The 20,888-nt window shown below is 43.3% G+C and overlaps 1 protein-coding gene across 1 annotated transcript in view; it reads right to left on the minus strand.

Annotated features, from left to right (window-relative positions):
• The window catches only part of LOC124553939 (uncharacterized protein C1orf50 homolog), a 40,673-nt gene extending 20,042 nt beyond the window's left edge, over window positions 1-20,631 (minus strand). Inside the window, exons 1-3 of the mRNA XM_047127957.1 lie at window positions 20,413-20,631; window positions 20,226-20,338; window positions 3,707-3,763 (exon numbers count right to left, since the gene is read on the minus strand). Of these exons, the coding sequence (XP_046983913.1) occupies window positions 3,707-3,763; window positions 20,226-20,338; window positions 20,413-20,464 (222 nt within the window). The 5' untranslated portion in view covers window positions 20,465-20,631. The remainder of the gene's footprint in view (window positions 1-3,706; window positions 3,764-20,225; window positions 20,339-20,412) is intronic.
• Window positions 20,632-20,888: the final 257 nt, after the last annotated feature.

Consider the following 20,888-nt stretch of genomic DNA (forward strand, 5'->3'; position numbering starts at 1 on the left):
AAGCTACACTGTAAATGGTTCATAATACCACTACAATTATATAAACCATATTTTGCACAACACTGCTTACGAACTGTATTTTTTAATTATTTTTAGTTCATATTTATGTGCTTCCTTTTCTATTTTGACAGTGTATCGATGTCGATAAAATAAATTTTTGATCACAATGTCTGACGTACTCTCTCGATATTTACCATGTTTATATTAGCATACTGGGGCAATACAATACCAGGTGGTTAAAATTAAACTTTCCCTTTTTAACACAAACTCGGCTGCACTAATGTCCAGAGTACGGGGTGCACGGTTTCCAGGCGTCACTGCGCCACCGCCCAGTTCCGACTAGGGCCGACGGGTGCCGCGATCGGTCACCGTCATCTGTAGTCTCACAGACCCGACCGGTCGCAGTGGACTCGTCGACGTGTCGACACCAGCTCAGACTAAAGGAGCGGGGCACTGTCCACCGAGCAGTATTATCGAAACGACAGTAATGCCACACCTCCACTTCGAGAATATCACCGGCTGAAAGGGTAATCCTCCTGCTCCACCCGCCTCGTGGAGCAGGACGAAGTTCGAACCGACCGGAGAATTAGGTGTCACCCCGGGAAGAGGCTCACGACCCGTCGCACCACAGGCGGTTCAGAAAATCGCCGTCGCTACGACAGACGACACTGCGGGCATTTTCCGACCGTCGGGCAGTGCGCGTGCCGTGCCACGACAGTCGGACGTCGCGCGGGCCACCGTACGGAAGGTGCCGCGAACCGTTCTCCGACGGTATCCGTACGAGATCCGTACCGTACGCCAGCTCGCACCACAGGAAGCACGACAGTGTGTCGACTCTGCTCTCCACTTTCTCGCGAGGAACGAAGTCGACGAGGACTGCCCCCGAACAGTCCTACGGGTAGGTGAAGCTCATTTTTCTCTGACGGGTGAGGTGAACACGCAGAACTGCCGAGTACGGGGATCTTCACCTCCGGTCACTGTGCACGAAGTTATTCCGTTCGGCGAACGTATCGCCGTACGGTGTGACTTCGCAGCTACGTTCGTCACCGGTCCACTCTTTTTCGAACGGGACGGTGCTCGAGGATCGGAGGTGTTACTGCGATACGCTCCGCCGGTGTGTCGCACCCACCCTCCGGGAGGGAGACGCGACAATCCTACAGTTTTCGTGCGAGACGGGGCCCCGGCGCACGCCGCTCGTGCAGTTCACCCACTTCTCCGAAACGCGTTCGGAAAGGATCGAATTGTCATCCGGTCGTTTTCAAATGCTCGGCTGGAACGATCACCTTATCTCAGTCCCCGTGATTTCAGGTTCTGGGGCTACCCGAAGGACAGGATTTGTCTGGGGAGCGTTCACACACGTGCCGATCTGAAGTGCAGTGTATCGAGAGAGGTAGCCGGCATACCTACAGAAGTGCTTCGTTCTACTGTGCAAAATGCAATCCTGCTCTTCCAGACTCTTCTGGACACTGATGGATGCCATACTGAGCCCCTTCTGTAGCAGTAATGGTACCGGCATGTAATGGTGTAGTGTACTGTAGCAGCACATTAAAAGCGTGTCAAGTGAACTCTTTCTGCATTATCTCTCTTCTCCATGTCCTTGACATTAATGCTACTAAGTCTGGTACTCTTACAGTAATTAGTTTCGTTTTATGACATGTTAAATTGGGAAAGTTTAATTATAACCACCTGGTATATTAAAATAAATAAAATATTATTATTATTATTATTTAAGGTGGGGTGTTATGATATATTCAAGATCAAAGGTTGAGGCCAATGACCTCAAATGTAAAAATTCTTAGAAACCCACATTTTTTCATATCAGTGTAAAGCACTACTCATTAGGTATTCAATTATACAAGTTTCACTGCTGTCTCTGGATTAGAACCGTAATTATAAAAATTTATGTAGGGATAGATGCACGTAGATCTCACGAACTTCTCAAATTTTGCATTCCTGCAACTTTCTTCACAACTGTCATATGCCTCCGTAAACTGGTAGTTTTCCATCTATTATCTGGATCACTGGATACACCAAGTCTGAAACAAATCTGAGACGGTCTGGTTGAAAAGTTACTTTCTGCGTCGACACGAAATTACTCGAGTACTTCTCAGTCAGTCAAAGGCCACAGGCTTGCCGCTGTGCTGTACTGAAGCTAGTAACAGAGATTCAGTTCGTATAGTCAAAAAGTTTTTTGCTCCTACAATATAATATTTGTATTACTTTTCAGATGCATTCCACATTTTTTTTTAAAATAAAAGGCTCCTTCAGTATCTTTTTTTTTTTAGTTACTTGTGTCTCCTGTCAAAATCTATGACTCCTCCTGTGGGATCACAGCTCAGGATGTGCATTGCCCCTTATAATAGGCACACACTTTTCTTGAGACCTTCCAGTTTTCTCGTTTCTGCACTTTGTTTCTCATTAGATACAAAATGTGAAACACTTCTCATCTGACCCAGCAATAGCTTCAAATCTTTAAGTATGACAAAAATCGTCAGTTATATCGTACTGAAGACCCGAAATTGATCGACAGTGACACTTTTCTCATTATGTAGCTAATGAAAAACAAAGTGTGAAAACAAAAAAAATCAAAAGAGCTAAATGCAGCTGTGTGCCTAATTTTTACAAGTGGAGTGCGCCCTCTAGTCTCTGATCCGGACAAGAGGAAATACAGATTCTCACAGGACAGGCAAGTGAATAAAAAAAATCCACTGAAAATGCCTTTAACAAAAATAGTGGAATGCCTCTACGGTGTAAATAAATAATATGCAATAGAGACGAAAAGGTGACTGAATTTATAAAACAACTGGTTATTTACCTGCTGCTGAAAATACTCCACACCACCAAACTTGGCATTAATAAAGATTAATAAATCTGAATTCACGAGAAAACCACTTCAGAGACAAAAATTTTGGAAGGAGGTGTCCCTATTTATGAAAAAATTTGTTTACTTTGCAAAAGCTATGGGTCCTTTTCTATTTCCTACAGCAGTACGACAATTTTTATCACCACCTTCAAAACTCTCTCACTGCCGTTAAATACAAAACTGGTAGCTCAGATTGCAGCAGGTAAGTTTAGTTCTCCTGCTGCTTTAGGAACTTCTTGTCTGAGCACTGACATCAAAGTTCTATAAGCATGTAGAAAATAGAAGAACACATTCGAGGTAGCTTTCCGAGACGAAGCAAAGAGTGAGCGATTTAAATTCGAATTCCCAGAGTGTCCGAGAGGTACAAACGACTCACTGTAAGCTGTGAGTGAGAGTTGTCTAAGACCGAATAGTTACAAAACTTTACTACTCGAAAATATATGCCTTTCTCAGAAAGTTTCTGCCTTTTAGATCCATCTGTTCCAAGAAAAAAGAACAAAAATTTATAATCTTTCGGAATTAAGTTCAATAATACACACGAGTACTGTGCATCTGTTTATTATATAAAGCCATTCCAAAAGAAGTTCGTGAAAGCCATTCGACACCACCTGCACAAAATTTTGATTTAAAGAATAGCTGCACAATTGATGACACAGAGGAATTATTTTACACCACCCTATTTTCCCACAATCTGTATTCGCCTTAGTCCATTACGCACACAGTAACAGTAGCTTTTGGAAAATGATGCTGTTTCTTTACAGGAATACATTCTGTGTGTGTGTGTGTGTGACAGCGAGAGGGAGAGAGAATATTAAGCCAACCAAAGAGAAGAGAAAGCGGTACCTGCTCTGCTATCAGCCGCAGCTGTGCCCCGGCTGTCGACTGCACAAACTCATCTGCCTGCACACATCAAAAGGAAAGAGTGTCATCACAAGTTATACTGGAAAACAACAACAACAATGATAACAACAACACACAATCTCTCTCTCTCTCTGCAGAGAGTATGAAACACATCACAACACATACAGGACTACTATAAACGATTGATTCATTTCCAGAGTTCTATACTTTCCGAAGTGTTACATGTACAAATACGCTTGATGTGCCAATAGAACCATAAACTCACCAAGTTTGCATTCTGCCTGCCACGTGGTATTAAGAGTGCAGTACCTCGAAAAAATGGCGACAGAGTGAGAATAGAGTTTTCGTGTGCCGGAATAGTCGAGGTGTTTATCTCTTACAACAGTGCCGTGTGCATTCATGAGGAATTACGCAAAAGGTACACCACGAGGACAGGGCACCGTGCGTCTGTATCGACAATTTGGGGGCACCGGTCGTCTCCGTGAACAGGAAAGGACCGGTCGACCGAGTGTGCCGGTGGCGACGATCACGGAGAGGGCGAGGAAAAGTTTCGCACGCAGTCCTTAAGGAGTGACGATCCGTGCGAGCCGAGAACTTAAATCCTGCAGCGAGCTCTAATGGAGATTTTGCGACGGTAGTTACAATTCCAACCGTACCTGCACCTCTCGCGACAATTAAAACCGGAAGATTGTGATCTGTGCCTCCAATTTTGAATCGCAATTCGAGAAGCACTCGACGGCAGACATTTTGCCCCTGTGCCGATATTTGACAAAGGTTATAGCCGCAATGTGAGAGTGTGAAGCACTGAAAATCCTCACAAAATTGTGGCACACGAACGAGATTCGACGGACATTGACGTTTTGTGTCGAGTTTGACAGATGAATCTGTGAGGGACACTTCTTCTGAGAGAAGTGTGCGACGGGTGACTCTCACCTCGAGATACTGCAGCCGGGGTCGTTTCCCCACCCGACTATCGAGGGTTTCACCTTCAGGCACGACGGGGCACCCGCTCGCCAGAGCACCCGTGTCGGTCGCTACCCAAATGACGGACTCTGGCACTGCCGGAGTCGGCACGGCAGTGGAGACGACGCGTCTCCGTTCCCTCGGCCCCCCGGGTCGCTCTACCCGACGCCTCATGGCTTTTTCCTTCGGGGCTACACTGAGGACCGTGTTTATTTGTGTGTCGTCCTGCCCCTTTCCCCCCCACTACCGGGAACACCGGGACAGCTCAGAGTGCACCGACGCTTCTGTGACGACCGCCGACAGGACACTGCCGCACAGAATGTCTCGAACCTTTTGGGTCAAATTGACAGTGGGTCCTCAACCAGTTATATTGAGATAGGGATCCAGCATTCGAGAATGAATATTTATCGTGTTACGGGCACAAGTAGTGTACACCGCGTAACTACAGTGTAGCCGACAGTAACTGTCGGAAGCGGCGGCCACCAGTTTCGGTGCCCCTATCATGCCGGTGTGCACAGTTCTGACGCACTCTCGTCCCAGGTGTCTCCGTACGCCGGAACGGGCGCATGATTACCGGCCCACGTCCCAGACTACAAAACGGACGTACCGTACACGACTCGGCTCGTAGTACGTGTGCTACGTGATGGCCTCAAGCGTCACACCGGCAGATTAACTTACGTCGCGAGTACACCACTACTCCGACATCGGTCGTCTGTCGCATCACGTAGGTAGTCATGTGTCCACAGTGAGACGTGTTACCGTGTACTGTGCACGACACGTGTTCGGACGTCGAACGTTACGCGTCACGAGAGCTGGCAGACGCGCACCTCATGTACGGTGCGGTAGAACACGGTGCCCGTGAAACTCGCACACTGAAGCACTCGGATCGGAGAGTGGTGGTCGAACAGGTATTGTACACCCTTACTGTCAAAGAATTTGTACGACCACTGGGACTGACGGATTTTGAAGCCCGCATTCACTTCTGCCAGTAGATTATCCACCGCGGTGCCTCAATGCCACACACTGTACAGTACGTATTGTTCGTGGCTGCACTCACATTCACCCGCGTCCGTGTTGTCGACAGCCACATCTGAAGTGAGGACAATCCGTCACACTACTCACATCGGTGGACACCCGTAACTACTCTGTCAACTTGCGAGCCGACACTGTCCGAGCTCACTTGCAGGACCTCGTTTGCCGAATCCGAATTCCCGTTTGACCGGTCGACATTGGCCACAGTTCTCGGCGACCGTACCCCTCCTTGTCCGAAAAAGGTAGCAGTTTCGAGACGACGGTGCACTGGCCGACTTCGATGAAGACAGCTGCGGGCACTCGGACGACACGTACCCCCACTGTCGTATCGGACGCGGCGGTCCCGTCTCGAGGTCAGTGTGATCGCCGGATTTCTAACCTCTGGACATTTTTCTCTGGCATTACGTCGAGACGTCGGTGTACCAAAACCCCGTAGAAATGGACGCAGACCCGCTCGCTACTGTCCGAGCTGCCCGTCTTCCGGTACAGACACCGGGGACCCGCGAGAGAGTGCGGCAGAACTCCACACGCCGCTGCCATGTGGGGGCGTAGACTGGCGGTCGTCACTTTGAACAATTCTACGAGCTACACTGTCGTTCCACAGTGTACACCGTGTAGGTCCGTAACACAATAAATATACATTTCCGACCACTGGTTCCCTACGTCAATACAGTCTGTTGTGGACCCACCGTCACCTGCTTCAATCTGACCCAAAAGGCTTTGAGGCATCCCGTATAAGGTCGGAACAAACTCTACCGCCACTCGGGCGTGTGTCACATGTCCCGAGGGGCACTCACAGAACAACTGTAAAGCATAAAATGCTGACTCTGAGTTACGCCTCTATTGACACGTCAATCGTATTTGTACACATTACACTTTGCAAAATATAGAGCTTTGAGGACAAATGAATCATTTATAGTAGTCCTGTATTTTACAAGACTTAATTATGTTCAGAAAACTTAACTAGAATTATTGTATATATTGGTGTAGCTATTTAGAGGATTCACCACACCTGAAGATGGCAATCAAATGCCGAAACCAATGACACGAACATCAAAGTTGTTAAGCGACTTTATTATGTAAACATTTAAAACGTCACACACTTCTCTTCTCAAAATATTTAGCCCAAACATTACAATTCAAAACAATTGGTAAAAATCATAATATGATCTTATCTTTCGATTGATATTCACATATTAAAGTTAACCAACTCCAGTAACTACAGCACAGACCTACACCAAGAACACGCAATACATACAACAGTTTAACTATAGTCGGCTTGCAGTATTATATTCATAAATTATTTCCCACGCAAGTCTGCAGTATACAGATAAAAGAAGCTAAACATTCCCATTGTTTACATGTATGCTCCTGTACACTGTTAAATTCCTTTTTAAGTAAATAATGATCAATAGGTTCCTGGAACGTCATCTCTCTCTCAAATTTTCAGGCAGACACTTCACCCCTCGTGCACCCGAGAACTGAGGAGCTTCTTTGACAGCTCCCAGTCCGTGTGGTGTGCTTCTCAGCTGCTCTTTGCTTCTTGTGTCCTGTGAAAGGACATCAGCATTTTTCTAATAACCTATCGCCTTTCATTAATGAAACTATCACTGTGTGTGTGTGTGTGTGTGTGTGTGTGTGTGTGTGTGTGTGTGTGTGTGTGTGTGTGTGTTATTGCTTGTGGTGCTGGCAGCAGTTACATTGGCATTCTTCAGTTTACAAACAAAGCAGTAACACATGTACTCTTAACAGTGACAGCAGTCTTAATGCTGCTAAGGTGATTACACACAGACGTGTACGGAGGCTGGCCGGCAGAGACAGACTGATTTTTTCCTGTGGCTTCAGTGTCCGTGTGTGACGTAAAGAGTGGCCGATAGAACAAAAAATGTATTCTGTCATTTACTTGTCATTAAATTGAAGAATTAGCCTCAACGTTGGCTATATTACCTAAGGACAAATGAAGAAATCTATCTCTGCCTTTCTGGCACTATTAATTCTCAAATGATAAACAAGATACAGGTGCAGGAGAATCTGCAACAGTACACTAAAGATTGCCAGCGACACTGCCACTTCTTGCAGTGGGAAAGAGTTGCTGAGACTTCAAATATTCAGCTGTCTACTCACCACGACGACCGATTCAGGCAATTCCTCAAACCTGCCATCCTGTACAGGAGATACTGCAACCTAAATAATATTGTAGCACACATTTATACACTATGAAATCCAATCTTCAACTTAACACGTATCTTCTCCTTTATTCCTTTTTGTCCTAAAATGTGTTCCGAAAGCTTCACATTATCTCGACAACGTGTCTGTCGGCATCGGGATCAACAGTTCGGACTTCGGACACCACCTCGAGCTGCACGATACTCGATAAACGGTCGGTTCGCGTACGCTAGAGTAAACTCTCAGACCGGATCACGATCCTTTGAGTAACTTACCGAACGGAGCCAGGTCACACCCTCGGCAACGACAGACTTTTCGAACAGCGCACGTGCCGTCATCCTCGACACACAGACGAAACGAGATGTCGCCTCACGTGGCAGCTCAAATCCGTGATGGACAGGGCTGTCCAAAAATGTAGTGCATCAACAAAGGAGGTGGCTTACAAAACACTCGTTCGACCTATACTCGAGCGTTGCTCATCAGTGTGGGATCCGTACCAGATCGGGTTGACGGAGGAGATAGAGAAGGTCCAAAGAAGAGCGGCGCGTTTCGTCACAGGGTTATTTGGTAAGCGTGATAGCGTTACGGAGATGTTTAGCAAACTCGAGTGGCTGACTCTGCAAGAGAGGCACTCCGCATCACGGTGTAGCTTGCTGTCCAGGTTTCGAGAGGGTGCAAACCACACGCGACTGGAACAGAAATGGGAGGTAATAACAGTGGCACGTAAAGTGCCCTCCGCCACACACCGTTGGGTGGCTTGCGGAGTATAAATGTAGACGTAGATGTGGAACTGGGAACCACAAGGTGCCGACTGCACAGGGGCAACTGGCGCCACCACACAGACACTGTATCGCACCATACAGATATCTTATCTGCATCATTTTGCAGTTTATTTCGATGATCTGATGATCTTTATGAGACGGTAAATGACAGCATCATCTGCAAACAGTCTGAGACGGCTACTCAGATTGTCTCCTGTGTCGTTAATATAGGTCATGAACAATAGAGGACCTATAATACTTGCTTCGGGAACGCCAGATATTACTTCTGTTTTACTCGATGACTTTCCGTCTATTACTACGAACTGCGACCTTTCTGACAGGAAATCACGAGTCCAGTCGCACAACTGAGGCGTTACTCCGTAGGCACGCAGTTTGGTTAGAAGACGCTTGTGAGGAATGGTGTCGACAGCCTTCTGGAAATCTAAAAATATGTAATCAATTTGACATCCACTGTCGACAGCACTCATTACTTCATGAGTATAAAGAGCTAGTTGTGTTCCACAAGAACAATACTTTCTGAAACCATGCTGACTGTGTGTCAATAAATAATTTTCTTCGAGGTACTTCATAATGTTTGAATACAGTATATGTTCCAAAACCCTACTGCAAATCGATGTTAATGGTATGGGACTGTAAATCAATGGATTACTCCTACTTCCCTTTTTGGGCATTGGTGTGACTTGAGCAATTTTCCAGTTTTTAGGTACGGATTTTCCTGTGAGCGAGTGGTTGTACGTAGTTGCTAAATATGGAGTTATTTTATCAGCATACTCAGAGGAACTAACTGGTATACAGTCTGGAATGGAGACCTTGGCTTCATTAAGTGATTTAAGCTCCTTTGCGACACTGAGGATATCTAACTTCTATGTTTCTCATCTTGGCAGTCCTTAATTGGAATTCAGGAATATTGACTTCGTCTTCTTTGGTGAAGGAGTGTCGGAAAACCGCGTTTAATAACTCTTCTTCAGTGGCACTGTTATCAGTGGCTTCACCGTTGTTGTCGCACAGTGAAGGTATTGAGTGTTGCCAGTGGTGTGCTTTATGTACGACCATACAATAACAATCGTTTCTACAAGTACCTTACCTGCCCACTTTTAGACGGACTTCCCTTCTGTGGTTCCCTGAGACCCTCTAACCTAAAAAAACCACCCAGTCCCTTCCACACAGCCTCCGCTACCCGTGTAGCCGCCTACTGTGTGTAGTGGACTCCCGATCTATTAAGCGTAACCCGGAAGCCCACCACCCGATGGCGCAAGTCAAGGAATCTGCAGCCTACACGGTCCAGAACCGCGTGAGCATCTGATTCAGACCCTCCAGTCAGCTCTGCACCACAGGACTACAGTCTCTTCTATCGACGGTGCTCCAGATGGTGAGCTCTGCCTTAATCTCGGAAGCAAGACTGGCAGTCTTTGCCATGTCCAGTAGCCGCCCAAAACCAGAGAGAATCTCCTCCGATCCAAAGCGACACACCTCACTGGTACCGACATGGGCGACCACCTGCAGATGGGTGCACCCTGTACTCTTCATGGCATCTGGAAGCAGCCTTTCCACATCCGGAATGACTCCCCCCAGCATACACATGGAGTGCACAATGGCTTCCTTCCCCTCCTCGGCAGCCATGTTCCTAAGGGGCCCCATTACGCACCTAACGTTGGAGCTCCCAACTGCTAGAAAATTCACCCTTTGTGAATCCCCAGACCTCGAGGGCCGAGAAGCTTGCCGGTTGGTTGGTTTGTTTTGGGGAAGAGACCAAACAGCGAGGTCATCGGTCTCATCGGATTAGGGAAGGACGGGGAAGGAGGTCGGCCGTGCCATTCCAAAGGAACCATCCTGGCATTTGCCTAGAGTGATTTAGGGAAATCACGGAAAACCTAAATCAGGATGGCCGGACGCGGGATTGAACCGTCGTCCTCCCGAGAAGCTTCCTCTGGAACAGGATGGACGACTGCATCTGACTCAGAGACATCGTCAGCCACAGATAACACCCAAAATCTGTTTGTCAAACGAACTCTGGAGGCCCTATCAGTCGGACCCACGGAAAGAATGCCAGACTTTGGAATGATCTCCCACTCGACCACGGGTGAGGGGTCAACCTCAGTGCAGGCAGTATCCGTGGCGGCCACAGCAGAGGACCGATCGGGGACACGTGGGATGTGCTAGGCCTCCCACACATCCCTGCATCCGATCCCCCCCCCCCTCCCCCCACAGTGATGCCCCTCGGCTGCAGCCTCGAACTGTGAGACAGAAGCCAACACAGCCTGGAGCTGTGAGCGAAGGTTTGCCAACTCGGCTCACATCTGTACGCAGCAATCACACGTGCTATCCATTACTGCAGTTGCTCCCGTTTGAAGCTCGTGATAATATGCAAGAAGCGAATGGTGTACTCACCTTATTAGCAGCAGAAACATGAGGTGCTCTGTCTGACGTTGTAATTAATCTAATTTTTTCCTCACAATCTCTTTGCGAGCGGTACATAGGGGGTTTTAGTATATTTGTGGATTACTTACTTAAAGTCATTTCTCGAAACTTTGTAAGTAGGCTACTTTGTAAGTAGATAATTTACATCTATCTTCAAAAGTCTGGCCATTTACTTTTTTCAACATTTCTGTGATGCTCTGCTGTCGGTCAAACAAATCCGTGCAAATGTTTGTGCTGCCCTTCTCTGTGTATGTTCCATGTCCACTGTCAGCTCTATTTGCTACGGGTCCCTGCACACTTGAGCAATATTGTAGGAAGTATCATACCAGGATTTTCTACTCCTTTGTAGACTGACTGGATTTCCCCTGTATCCTAACAATGAACTGAAATTGCCAGCTGCCTTACCTATGAATGAACTTATGTGACCATTCCCAGTGTTATGGCTAGGTATCTGTCGAGCTGACTGACTCCAGTTCTATCAGCGCTGATGTAAAGTTGTATAAGAGGTAAGCGCCCATTTTTATGTAATGTAGAGGTTGTATCAGTGCTGTAATGGACGCTATAAAAAACACGGAAGTAACAGGTTGAGTGGCGGCTTCTTTCTTCAATGACGTGTTTGATTTATATGTCACAATATTAAAGTTTTTGCATTGTGTTATGGATAAAATGCATGACCCCATAACTATGTATGGCACGATCTCCTTAACCTGAACTAATTTGATGATGTATAAATCAAAATGTGTCATTAAGAAAGTTGTCACCACACAGGCTGTGACTTCCACTTGTTGCTCCATATTTGGCAATTATACAGGGTGTTACAAAAACGTACAGCCAAACTTTCAGGAAACATTCCTCACACACAAATAAAGAAAAGATGTTATGTGGACAAGTGCCTGGAAACACTTAATTTCCATGTTAGAGCTGATTTTAGTTTCGTCCACCTACGCTCAATGGAGCACGTTATCATGATTTCATACGGGATATTCTACCTGTGCTGCTAGAACATGTCCCTTTACAAGTACGACACAACATGTGGTTCGTGCACGATGGACCTCCTGCACATTTCAGTCGAAGTGTTCGTACGCTTCTCGACAACAGATTCGGTGACCGATGGATTGGTAGAGGCGGACCAATTCCGTGGCCTCCACGCTCTCCTGACCTGAACCCTCTTGACTGTCATTTATGGCAACATTTGAAAGCTCTCGTCTACACAACCCCGGTACCAAATGTAGAGACTCTTCGTGCTCATATTGTGGACGGCTGTGATACAATACGCCTTTCTCCATGGCTGCATCAGCGCATCAGGGATTCCGTGCGATGGAGGGTGGATGCGTGTATCCTCGCTAACGGAGGACATTTTGAACATTTCCTGTAACAAAGTGTTTGAAGTCACGCCGGTACGTTCTGTTGCTGTGTGTTTCCGTTCCACGATTAATGTGGTTTGAAGAGAAGTAATAAAATGAGCTCTAACATGGAAAGTAAGCGTTTCCGGACACATGTCCACATAACATATTTTCTTTCTTTGTGTGTGAGGAGTATTTGCTGAAAGTTTGGCCGTACCTTTTTGTAACACCCTGTATACAACCGCTCGCTCACAGAAAGATCTGTACCTAAAGACTGGAAAATTGCTCAAGTCACACCAATGCCCAAAAAGGGAAGTAGGAATAATCTGTTGAATTACAGGCCCATATCACTAATGTCGATTTGCAGTGTTGTTTTGGAACAGTATGAAGTACCTCGAAGAAAAAGTTTTATTGACAGTCAGCACGGATTCAGAAAATATCGTTCTTGTGGAACACAACCAGCTCTTTATACTCGTGAAGTAATGAGTGCTATCGACAGGGGATTTCACACTGACTCCATATTTTTAGATTTCCAGAAGGCTTTAGACACCATTCCTCACAAGCGACTTCTAACCAAACTGCGTGCCTATGGAATATCGCCTCAGATGTGCGAATTGTCATTGAGTAAAACAGAAGTAATATCTGGTGTTGCCAAGGAAGTGTTTTAGGCCCTCTATTGTTCCTGATCTATATTAACAACACAGGAGAAAATCTGAGAAGCCGTCTAAAATTGTTTGGAGATGATGCTGTCATTTGCCGTCTTGTAAGGTCGTCAGATGACCAAAATGAATTGCAAAATGATTTAGATAAGATATCTGTATGGTGCGAAAAGTGGCAATTGACCCTGAATAAAGGAAAGTGTGAAGTTATTCACAAGAGTACTAAAAGAAATCTGATAAATTTTGATTACACGATACATCACACAAATCTGAAGGCTGTAAATTTAACTAAATACCAAGGGATTTCAATTACAAAGAACCTAAACTGGAATCATCACATAGATAATGTTGTGGGTAGAGCAAACCAAAGACTGCGATTCATTGGCAGAACACTTAGAAGGTGCAACAGGTCTACCAAAGAGACTGCTTACACCACGCTTGTCCGCCCTACTCTGGAGTATTGCTGTGTGGTGTGGGATCTGTATCAAGTGGGTCTGACAGATGACATCGAAAAAGTTCAGAGAAGGGCAACTCGTTTTGTATTATTGCGAAATAGGGGAGATAGTGTCACGGATTTGGAGTGGCAATCATTAAAACAAAGTCGTTTTTCGTTGCTACGGGATCTTCTCGTGAAATTTCAATCATCAGTTTTCTCCTCCGATTGCGAAAACATTCTGTTGGCCCCCACCTACATAGGGAGAAATGATCATGACGATAAAATAAGAGAAATCAGGGCTCGCACAGAAAAATTTAAGTGCTCGTTTTTCCCTCTTGCCATTCGAGAGCGGAACGGTAGTGAGACAGCTGGAAGGTGGTTCATTGAACTGTCTGCTAGGCACTTCATTGTGAATAGCAGAGTAATCACGTAGATGTAAACGTAGACACAGAGGTATGTAAACACTCACTCGTTCCATGCTCCGTATGTGAATGCGCCTGGAAAAAAGCCCTTATAACTGGTAGAATGGGACGAACTCTCTGCTGTGCATTTCAAAGCGTGTTGTAGAGTATGGGTGCAGATCTACACAAAACGGGAGGTACTTCATTAAGTGCAAAGTTCAACTATCACAGTCGAGAGAGAAGTCAATGACAAGCAACTAAGAGCTTCTGTTGTGTACAACCACAGTAGTGGCATAATGCAAATAGGACTTATTCAAAACTTAACTTCTGCAAAACAACAGTTCATTGACACTTCCATCCACAACTGCATTTACTTAAAATATGATAAAAACCAACAGTAGCTGATAATCACAAACTGTGTGTGAACTTACTGTTTTTTTTCCCCTTTTGCTTTTTTATGGCTGGGCAGTAACACAGATTTTAATGAACATTTCTTTCAAAAATTTTTACTTTTGAACAAGTCCAATTTGGATTAGGACGGTACTGTGGCTGTACACTTACGAAGCTGTGGTTTGCTTGTCTGCGACTTCCCCACATTATTACTCAGGTACCTGCTCCCAACTGTGGGAGTTGAACTCTGCACTCACATTTGTACATTAGTTTTCCACACACTGCCATCTGATGCTTTTCTCACTCATTACCTTCTCGTGTTTGTCAGATCTCGAGAAGTTCATGACTGAACAAAATTAATCACCACCTAAAGAAAATTCTATCAATATTCAAATAACGTGGAATAAAATTGTTTGGATAACAAGGCTTTTCATCTGCAGTTACTCGCAAGGAAAGATGGTTTAGTCAGTACCGATGGGAAACTGCTGAGTTCTGTAGTGCAACAGTGACCCCCTCAAAATCATTGTTGTAGTGACAATCTGACCTGTAGTATAGATCGAGTTTCAGGCGAGGCTGTAATGTAGCAGTTCAGTTGTGAGCTGGAGCCAAAGAGCACGAATCCAAAATAAAGGTATTGGTAAGTGCACGAGCTGTGTTCACCTCCTACTAAATGCACTTTTCATTATAAACAATGAAAGATGCTGCACAAATAAATAGAAATGAAACATGTGTGGCACAATGCAAACAGCCTTACTTTTAGTTGCATCAGACAAACCACGTATCAAGGAATACAGAGGCAAGTGAAGAACGACGGTAAAAATAAAAAAATTACGAAATAATATGAACTGCAAAGAAAATACAGGAAATATTATTTGATAGATAAACCTGTGGCAAACAAAGGAAAATCCAGGATAGACTAACAAAAATATTATGAAAAGGATAGATTGCCATTCACCATATAGTGAACTTACACACACACACACACGACCACTTTCCTCAGCTGCCGAGGCCATAAATCTACACTAAGTACTTTGGCGCATATTATGTTTATCAATATATCAACAATGATATACCCGAGAGGTAGCAGTGACTGTGGGTGGCAAATGGCAACACAGGTTAACTGAAGCATACGACACTGCTATGTCAACTAACAATCAAACTGCCACCACATTCAGATCTAACAAAGACCTCTGATTACACTACACATCAGTATTAAAAAACAACCTACATCCCAGAAACTATTACGGATGCAAAAGAAAAATGGTCAGTATTCTGCTTTCTTTCTGTCTGCAAACACAAATCGTCACACACCACCTCGTCATTATGCAACAGGACAAAGCCGACATCTGGTATCGTTAGATTCAGTTGACCTGGCATCACCCATGAACCTGCACTCTATCATTGGCATGTGGTGTGTCAAAAGACCCAAACTATGAATTTGTATTTTTTACATAGGGTGAAGTGGGGTAAGTGTAACCACGTTTTGGCATAGTTCAACTTTGACATCAAATTGCCAACTTGTTATTGAAGATATGATTTTGAAACTTCTCATGCTTAAAGTTTGACTTATTGACTTTTAAACAATATACATTTTGTTTTTGAAAAAAAAAAAAAAATTATACGATCAATTAATTGTTTTCAAAATTTTGTGTTGTGAGGTTACACTTGCCCCACGGTTCGGGGCAAGTGTAACCCCGCATTGTCGTACCCATACAGAGCATTGTAAAAGAGACTTGGGGTAAGTGACCTGATTACGCAATTTTTACTGAATTTGAGGATTTTTAAATTATTAAAATATCTTAAATTTTACTCAAGAGTTGAACTTTTTTGCACACACCTCTTTGTATATTATGAAATACACAGAAAATGTTAGCTAAACTAAAAAATAAGTGTTAGCCTAAACCATAAAACACCGAAACAGAATACTTCATAGATGATTTATTTTTGTTTTAAGCCAGTAATTTATTAGTTTAAATTCTACAAAAGTAATATTTTTTTCTTTAGTAGGCAATTTAACAAAAATAATAAAATATCTGATATCAAGAGAAAAGAAAAAATCACTTTACAAGTTCACTTTCTATTATTTTTCATGGTAATTGAACTAAAGTTGTTGGCAATTTGTGTTTAATACTAAACTGCCCTAATTCAACTTATTATATTCACACTTAGGCCCTAACTATTATTTGGTCACTGAATGTTGTATGAATCAAATGTAACACCAAATGTCAGGTCTCCCCAGTGACCCAAAGTAGGCTCAGGCAGCACTGAAATGACATCAGAGGATGGAACTTCCGTCTCATCTCTTCTATCAGGCCAGTACAATGTGGTGCCATGCTTTGTCTTATTTTTGCATCTGAGGAAAATCACTTCTGGATCTCCTAAATCACTAATTTTGGTAACTTGGCCAATAAAATGAACTTTCTTACATTTTGTTGCAAAAGCTACCAGAACATAGTTTCAAACTGTAATTTTATATTTGGCTTCAAAAAAGTTTGTCTTCTTCTTCTTCTTCATAGTTTATCATTTCTTTCCTGACATCGTCCAGTGTTTTTATGGTCCCATTTTCTTCATCAGTACTTATTAAAGATAGGCCTCCTTCAGTTTCACTTTCTTCACTTACTGATTCAACTTCGTCTTTTTTTTTTGTTACTCACATGAGCAATCAGGGATTTTATTTTCCACATTAAAAGATGCCATTTCGGATAAAGTAACAGCACTTTGTTTGGAAGATTTACTTTTCATTACCAAGCCCTTTTTTATGCCGATGATGCTTTTTTGTTTTGCTTTCTCCTTATTATTCTTGTTTCCTTTAAAACCTTTTTCTTTATAGGTGGCATTTTCAAAAGTGATAACTTCAGCTCCTGGTGCAATCCGTTTCTTCTTTGTTTTACCAGGTAGACTACACTGTCGGACTGTTTCCAATAATGAGCTTGCAAATGACAAATCAGAAGTTCCAGAACATAATGAAATACTGGTTAGCTTGGGAATGGTTGAGAAAGAACTCTGATACTGGGAGAACTGCAGGGCTCAGTAGATGTAGGCCTATAAAATTCTGGAGGTTGTTCAACTGGAAGCTTTCCAAAAATCTGAGTACTTTGTGTTAGAGACATAGCTTCCACACAGTCTATGGCTGCGTTATCGTGAGCTGGCAATGGATTTGTTTCTGCCAAAGATTTGGTATGAGCTACGTATGTTTTATATGCCTCCGGATCATATTTAGTTTTATCAATTACTTCTCTACTGTAAGGGAATATTCCTGCTTTTTGAAAACCACTTTTCAACAATTCATGTGGTGTTTCATTCCATACAGCAGCGAGGAGATTGGAAAAGTCACGTTTGCTAATTTTTACCCCTTGATGATGTCTCTGGTGACAAGTTAACTTTTGGTCCCGAGTAGATTTCACACCCTTAAACACTGCTACACCCATTGGCTGCAGGATGAATTATCATGCTCAACATTGTTGTCAGTCAAACAATGCTTCACATACTGTGCTGTAATTGAAATGGTGGCATTCTTTACAGTTCTGTGTCATTTTATAAAAGGAAACGTGGTTTAAAAATATAGTAGACTTAAATAAAAAATAAAATATATCTCACACAAACTCAGTGGACCTACAAATCCAGCACATCAGGTGTTCTGGTATCCATTTGTACAGGAAGGCCAGTTTAGTTGATCTAGCGTGATAGCAAAAACAAGGTTATGGCTTAAATAGGTAAATATGCTCCAGTAAGTTTGTTTGGGGCAAGTGTAGCCCTCCCCTGGTTACACTTGCCCCAGCCGATTGGTTACACTTGCCCCACATGGGAAAAAGTTGGGGTAAGTGTAACTATGCCTGGCATATCAAGAGCTTTATCAGAAGAGTAAAGCAAATCTCATATTTGAAATTATCATGCAAAAGTTAGATTGTAACCAAAAAATTGTGCAGTTATCTTCAAAACTGCAAAAATGACAGACCACCAAATTCTGAACATGTCACTCTCTCGCAGAGTGAAAATGTAGACATCAATCTCCAAAAATTAATTACCAATTAATGTCAGATATGACAACTTATGGTTAAATATAACAAAGAAAGGAGTAATGTGTGATAGGTCAGAGGTAAAAATACAGCTTCTTTAAGGCACCATAAGCCGTGGTTACACTAACCCCATGGTTACACTTACCCCACTTCACCCTACACTAATACAGTGTATCTACCAGAAGATACAGTACATCAAGTTCCAAATTTCATAACTTTATCTTATTCTGTTAATTTTTGTTATAAATAAAACTTTTTCAATTAGTAATGTGAAAACACTTACAATACACGCTAGATGAAAAGTGAATTATAAAATAACATTTTAATGAAAACTAGAATGGTGTGTGTGTGTGTGTGTGTGTTCTATAGTTAGTTATGGAACTACCTTCTGGCAAAACTAATGTGCAAAGAATATTTAAAATAGAAAAGAAGGCATTACAAATTATAATAAGAAGTCAGCAGAGGCCTCACTGCAGTAATAGCTTACAACTGTGAGAATTCTGACAGCCCCACGTAAATGCACTTTGCAGTTGGTCAGCTGCATAAAGAAGACTCCCATCAGTACCACACAATCAAGTCTATATAGGAATCTAAGAGCCGACCCAATCAGCATTTCTACCTCACCAGACACACTGGGAATCCAAGGCACTGTAAATTGGAATTAAATTATACAACTCATTACCACAACAGATTAAAGACAAAAGATATACATGCATTCAGGACAGATCTGAAACATTATTTAGCTAAAATATAATTGTTATACCGCCAAGGATAATTCTATCCAAAATGACAGCAGACAGATTACTTTTCATTACTGGCGATTCACTGTCAATCATATGAAACACAGGTGCACAATTCAGCGGTTCTGCCATCTCAGATTTCCCCGCAGGCCCTTTATAAAGTTTTACCTACATACCTATTCATACAATTGTACTTCATCCACAAAACACATACTGTCTATGGCTGGATCAACAAATATACATTTACTCAATGCCAGTCAAACAAGAGTTCTCATTGCTGTGATTAACTCACTCCCACATCATGTTGGTCGGTTTGGAGGGAGGAGACCAAACAGCGAGGTCATCAGTCCCATCATATTAGGGAACGATGGGGAAAGAAATTGGCCGTGACCTTTCAAAGGAACCATACTGGCATTTACCCAAAGTGATTTAGGGAAACCACGAAAGATCTAAATCGAGATGGTCAGACGTGGGTTTGAACCATGGTCGTCCTGTGCCACCTCACTCAGTCACATCATGTTCTGTCTTATCCCTTCATGAAAGCTAAACGAGTCAAATTATACACGAACAGGCAGCAGCAACCATTGCTTGATACACCTGTATAAAGTAAAATGATAAATTATGACCAGTACAAATCCACTGGAACAGATGACTATGTCATTGCTTCTAGATTACTTTACACATTCGTGAGCAAAAAAATCATCACCTTTGAAGAAACCACCGCTCCTTTAATACCAAATCAGCTGTTCCTACCTAACAGTTCAGACAAAACATTAACGCCTACAGACCACTATCAGCCGACTATGTTACGATCTACCTACAACAAATGTTCGTTACATGGAACCGACAGTCCCGTGCACAAGTACTGATCTGCGTGGCAGCACTAAATAAGAGTTACAAATTTTTAGTGAAAACATAGGAATGTACCCAAATAGTTTCGAAACTCGCCGTGGTTCAGCTCTGTTATCAGTTGTAGCATCTAACCAATGGGATAACCGTGTTGCCATTTGTGCTAAAACATGTTGGCATCCATTACCCTGAGGACGTACAGTTTCGGTAGTTACATGACACGCGATATGAGCACGGAGTACTTCCAGAGTCTCGTTTGTTAACTACGCAGTGAATCCCACATTTCCACGAACGGGGCCTACATACCATTTCAATCTCCTGCGCCAGTTCGATGAGGCTGGCTCGATCGGTTCTGCCTACGGCGGTGGGGCTGACCAGCTGCAGACCCATCGGCTGGGGATTCCTTTCCACAAGGGAAACTAAGAACAGAGTCGGTAAATCAAAATCTTTCGAATACAGGTTTGAACAGCAGACAAAAGTATTAACCGCTTACCTTTCGACGATATGAAGGCATCTGCGTCCATTGCTATACTACGCCGCTTCATACGAACACCAATGTGTTACGTAACAGCTTCGAATCAATTTCAGTATCAGCACGACTCGGCAGACAAAAATACTCTCAAGTTTTCCTTGAACAAATCACGTCATTACACAGACACAGGCAAAACAAAAACAAAGCACAAACTACAAACTCTACGAAGCTCTTTGCATGAAGAACCCACAACAACAGATTCACACAGTGATATCTAGATTCACATATCGGAATGACAAAACCATAGAGTAAATTCTATGGACAAAACCAAGGATATTTAGGGGCCCTCACACGTTCAACAATATAGTGAAACTGTCAATGCATTCACTATCGTAAGGCGCCTATTGACGTACTGCCAGTACCAAAAGTATTAACTAGCAAAATTGATGGATTTCAAAACATTCTGAATACTGTCAATACATACTGAACATGTGAGG

This window comes from Schistocerca americana, chromosome 11 (assembly GCF_021461395.2).
Source record: "Schistocerca americana isolate TAMUIC-IGC-003095 chromosome 11, iqSchAmer2.1, whole genome shotgun sequence".
Classification (NCBI taxonomy): Eukaryota; Metazoa; Arthropoda; class Insecta; order Orthoptera; family Acrididae; genus Schistocerca; species Schistocerca americana.